The 4,005-nt window shown below is 49.5% G+C and overlaps 1 protein-coding gene across 1 annotated transcript; it reads left to right on the top strand.

Moving 5' to 3' along the window:
* The first annotated feature begins 2,752 nt into the window (after nt 1–2,752).
* MYADM (myeloid-associated differentiation marker) lies at nt 2,753–3,718 on the top strand. Its single transcript, XM_006868122.1, has one exon. It carries the CDS (start codon nt 2,753–2,755, stop codon nt 3,716–3,718), a length of 966 nt encoding a protein of 321 aa, XP_006868184.1.
* Nucleotides 3,719–4,005: the final 287 nt, after the last annotated feature.

Raw genomic sequence — 4,005 nt, 5'->3', positions numbered from 1 at the left:
GTGGAGAAGTGAAAAAAAGTTAGACAAGTGGAGCTGCATGCAGAGCCCTGTGTATACAAAAGGGAGGAAGTTGAAGTTTACATAGCATGGGTTGGGAGGAGGGAGATGCTTTAGTTATTCTCTGCAGTTGTAACAGAAATATCATGGGTAGAAACGTATTTTCTCAAAATTCAGGGGGCTAGACGTCTGTATTCCATGTCCACTCTGGGGAAAGGTCCTTGTGTTTCTCAGCTTCGGTTCCCTGGTAATCTTCACAAGACCTGCTATCTGTTCTCCCCCATCTGTGCTTCCTTGCATAATTTGCTCTTTGACATCTCAGAAGAGATTAACACATCCTACACTAACACTGGGAGAAAGATGAGGCTTTCTGCTCCCGTAAAGATTTACACCCTCGGAAACCCTGTCGCTATGGGTCGGAACTGACTCAACGACACTTAACAACAACAACAGCACTAACACTGGAGTCCTGGTGTGGTGTTGTAGGATAAGCACTGAACTGCAAGTTCGGGTTGAATTGCAAGGTTGGTGGTTCGAATACACCAGCCACTCCTTGGAAACCCTATACAGGGTTGCTATGAGTGGCATTTAATTTATACTGCCTTTTGAACATAACAAAACCCAAATGGGATTATTACCACAAGTATGTTAGGGAGTCCCGGTATGGCGCTGTGGGCTAATGTGCCAGACTGCAAAGCCGTTTGAACTGCAAGGTCGGCAGTTCAAGCTTACCAGCTGCTCCTTGGAAACCCTATACAGGATGGCTATGGGTCAGAATCGACTCAACACCACTTGAAAACAACAACACATTAGGGAGTCCTGGGGTGGTGCTGTGGGATAATGCATTGGATTGCAAGGTTAGCGGTTCAAATTTACTAGCTGTTTCTTGGAAACCCTATATAGGGTCACCACTATGCATCGGAACTGACATGATAGCACTTAACAGCAGTCTGTGTGTGTCAGCATGTTGATTCTAACTCATAAATGACCCTATAGGACAGGGTGGCACTGCCCCATAGGATTTCTAAAGCTATGATTTCTACAGGAAGAGCCCCAGTGGTAAGGAGGGTTAAACATGGAGCTGGCTGCTAACCAAACTAGTAGGCAGTTTGAACCCAACAACCACTCAGCGTCAGAACCTTGGAGAGCAGTTCTACTGTGTTGTAAAGGATCGAAGGGAGTCAGAATCGACCCAATGGCAGCGGGCTAGGAATCTTTACAGGAGCAGACTGAAATCTTTTCTCTGTGGAGGTGCTGGTAGGTTCAAACCATGCACCTTTTGGTGCTACCAGGGTTCCTTAAACCACAGGTGTAGGTGGTTGCTGTTGTTAAGGGCTGGTGAGTCTACATAGGGTTTCCAAGGAGCAGCTGGTGGGTTTAAACTGCCGACCTTGTGGTTCACAGTCCAATGCTGATCCTACAGCGCCACACCAGGAGTCTCCAGGTATAGATAGGGGTTAGAATTCATTGCATATATTTTTTTGGGAAACAATTCAGTCTATACGAGCAGGGGAAGGTATTTGGGATCCTAAGAGTCGTCTAGTATATTGTTGTTGTGAATTGCCACCCAGTCGATGTTGAGTCCTGATGTGGTACTGTAGGATAAGCACTTGACCATAAGATTGGCGGTTCAAACTCATCAGCCACTCCTTGGAAACCCTATACAGGGTCGTTAGGAATCGGAACCAACTTGATGGCACTTAACAACAACAACACATGCCAACTCCGTTTGCTACACTGTAGGAGCACACCATAGAATCCTCAGACCTGTCTTCCATAGCACCCATAGCTGAGTTCAAACTGCCGGCCTTTTGGTTGGCAGCTGAGAATTTCCCCATTGTGCCATCAGCGACCCTTGTTTTCATAATACATTTCTAAAACTTGAGGCTCTATAGCCACCTACTACCATCAAGTGGATTCCAACTCATAGCAACCTCATAGGCTGGCGTAGAACGGCCCCATAGGATTTGCGAAACTATAAATCTTTACAGAAGCAGGTAACCGTATCTTTCTCTCCCTGAGTGACTGGTAGGTTCAAACTGCCAACCTTTTGGTGAACAGCTGAGCACTTAATCCACGGCACCACTAGCTCTTAATCCACCTTTATACACAATATAATCCCCCCTAACTAAGAATCATGGGCCCAAACTATTATTAATGCTGAGGTCTAGAGACCTGTGTCATGTTGCTGTTGCTACGTGCGTTCAAGTCAGTTCCGACTCATAGTGACCCTGTGTAGGGTTTCTGAGGAGTGACTGGTGGATTTGAACTGCCCACCTTGAGGTTAGCAGTCCAGTGTTTATCCTATGACACCACACCAGGACCCCTTAGAGACCTACAAGGGGGCTTCAAAAAGTTTGTGGAAAAAGGGATGTGAAAGAAAAAGGCATTTTTTTCCACAGGCCTCTTTGAAGCCCCCTGGTACGTCTGTCTCCTTCAGAGACTGTTGGGTTTGAACTGCTGACCTTGAGGTTAGCCATCCAATGCTTAACCAGCCATGCCACCAGGGTTCCTCCGACAATCTCTAGAATGAATAAAATGCTAAAGTAAAATTCATGGTGTGGTACAGTAGGGTAAGTGGTTCAAATTTACCAGCTGTTTCTTGGAAACCCTATATACGGTCACTATGCATCGGTTCACAACCACCTGTCACTCCTCGGAAACCCTGTATAGGTCACTGAGTCAGACCCCACAGGATGGCACTTCAACAAAGTCCAAGCAAACCTAGTATGTGCATGTTTTCTCCCTCCCAGCCATGCCGGTGACCGTGACCCGAACAACCATCACCACCACCTCGTCATCCTCGGGCCTGGGCTCCCCCACCATCGTGGGGTCCCCTCGGGCGTTGACCCAGCCCCTGGGCCTCCTCCGCCTGTTACAGCTGCTGTCCACCTGCATTGCCTTCTCGCTGGTGGCCAGTGTGGCTGCCTGGGATGGGCCAATGGGCAACTGGTCCATGTTCACCTGGTGTTTCTGCTTCTCCATTACGTTGATCATCCTCATCGTCGAGGTGTTTGGGCTCCAGTCCCGCTTCCCCTTGTCCTGGCGTAACTTCCCCATCACCTTCGCCTGCTATGCTGCCCTCTTCTGCCTGTCCACCTCCATCATCTACCCTACCACGTACGTCCAGTTCTTGGCCCATGGCCGTGTCCGGGACCATGCTATTGCGGCCACCACCTTCTCCTGTGTAGCTTTCTTGGCTTATGCCTTTGAAGTGACCTGGACCCGGGCCCGGCCTGGAGAAATCACCGGTTATATGGCCACTGTGCCCGGGCTGTTGAAGGTGCTGGAGACCTTCGTGGCTTGCATCATCTTCGCCTTCATCAGCGATCCCAGTCTGTACCAGCACCAGGCGGCGTTGGAGTGGTGTGTGGCCGTGTATGCCATCTGTTTCATCCTGGCCGCGGTGGCCATCTTGCTGAACTTGGGTGACTGCACCAATGCCCTGCCCATCCCCTTCCCCACCTTCCTCTCAGGCCTGGCCTTGCTGTCTGTCATCTTCTACGCCACTGCCCTGGTCATCTGGCCCCTCTACCAGTTCAATGAGCGTTATGGCGGCCAGCCTCGCCGGTCTGGAGATGTCGGCTGCAGCCGGTCACATGCCTACTACATCTGTACCTGGGACCGCCGGCTGGCTATTGCCATCCTGACAGCCATCAACCTGCTGGCCTACTTGGCCGACCTGGTCTACTCCACCCGCCTGGTCTTTGTCAAGGTCTGAAAGGGTTCCCTACACTCTCCCTCCTTCTCTTCACTTTTCTGGGCTTTCAAACTTTTTCCTTTGTTCAGGTTTCCACTTCCTATCGCTCCTTTCTCCTAACCCTCTTCACTTCCTCTCTCACTGGTCTTGTTCGCTCTTCCATCTTGTTCCCTCCTTTTCTCTTTCCTCTGCCCTACTAGCCCCTTTCCTCTTTGTTTTGTTAGGTTGCCCACATTCTGTTTTGTTCTGAGCCATTTCTCTTTTCTTCTTGTCTGTACTTGGCTTTTTCCTGTTTGTTTTTTCATCTG

The sequence above is a fragment of the Chrysochloris asiatica genome, unplaced genomic scaffold (genome assembly GCF_000296735.1).
Source record: "Chrysochloris asiatica unplaced genomic scaffold, ChrAsi1.0 scaffold00116, whole genome shotgun sequence".
Taxonomy (NCBI): domain Eukaryota; kingdom Metazoa; phylum Chordata; class Mammalia; order Afrosoricida; family Chrysochloridae; genus Chrysochloris; species Chrysochloris asiatica.
Note: the sequence above shows the minus strand (reverse complement) of the source record. Positions and strands in the feature narration are given on the sequence as shown.

Excerpts from the sequence above, each read along its gene's own strand:
- MYADM (XM_006868122.1), top strand. The coding sequence starts at position 2,753 with ATGCCGGTGACCGTGACCCGAACAACCATCACCACCACCTCGTCATCC.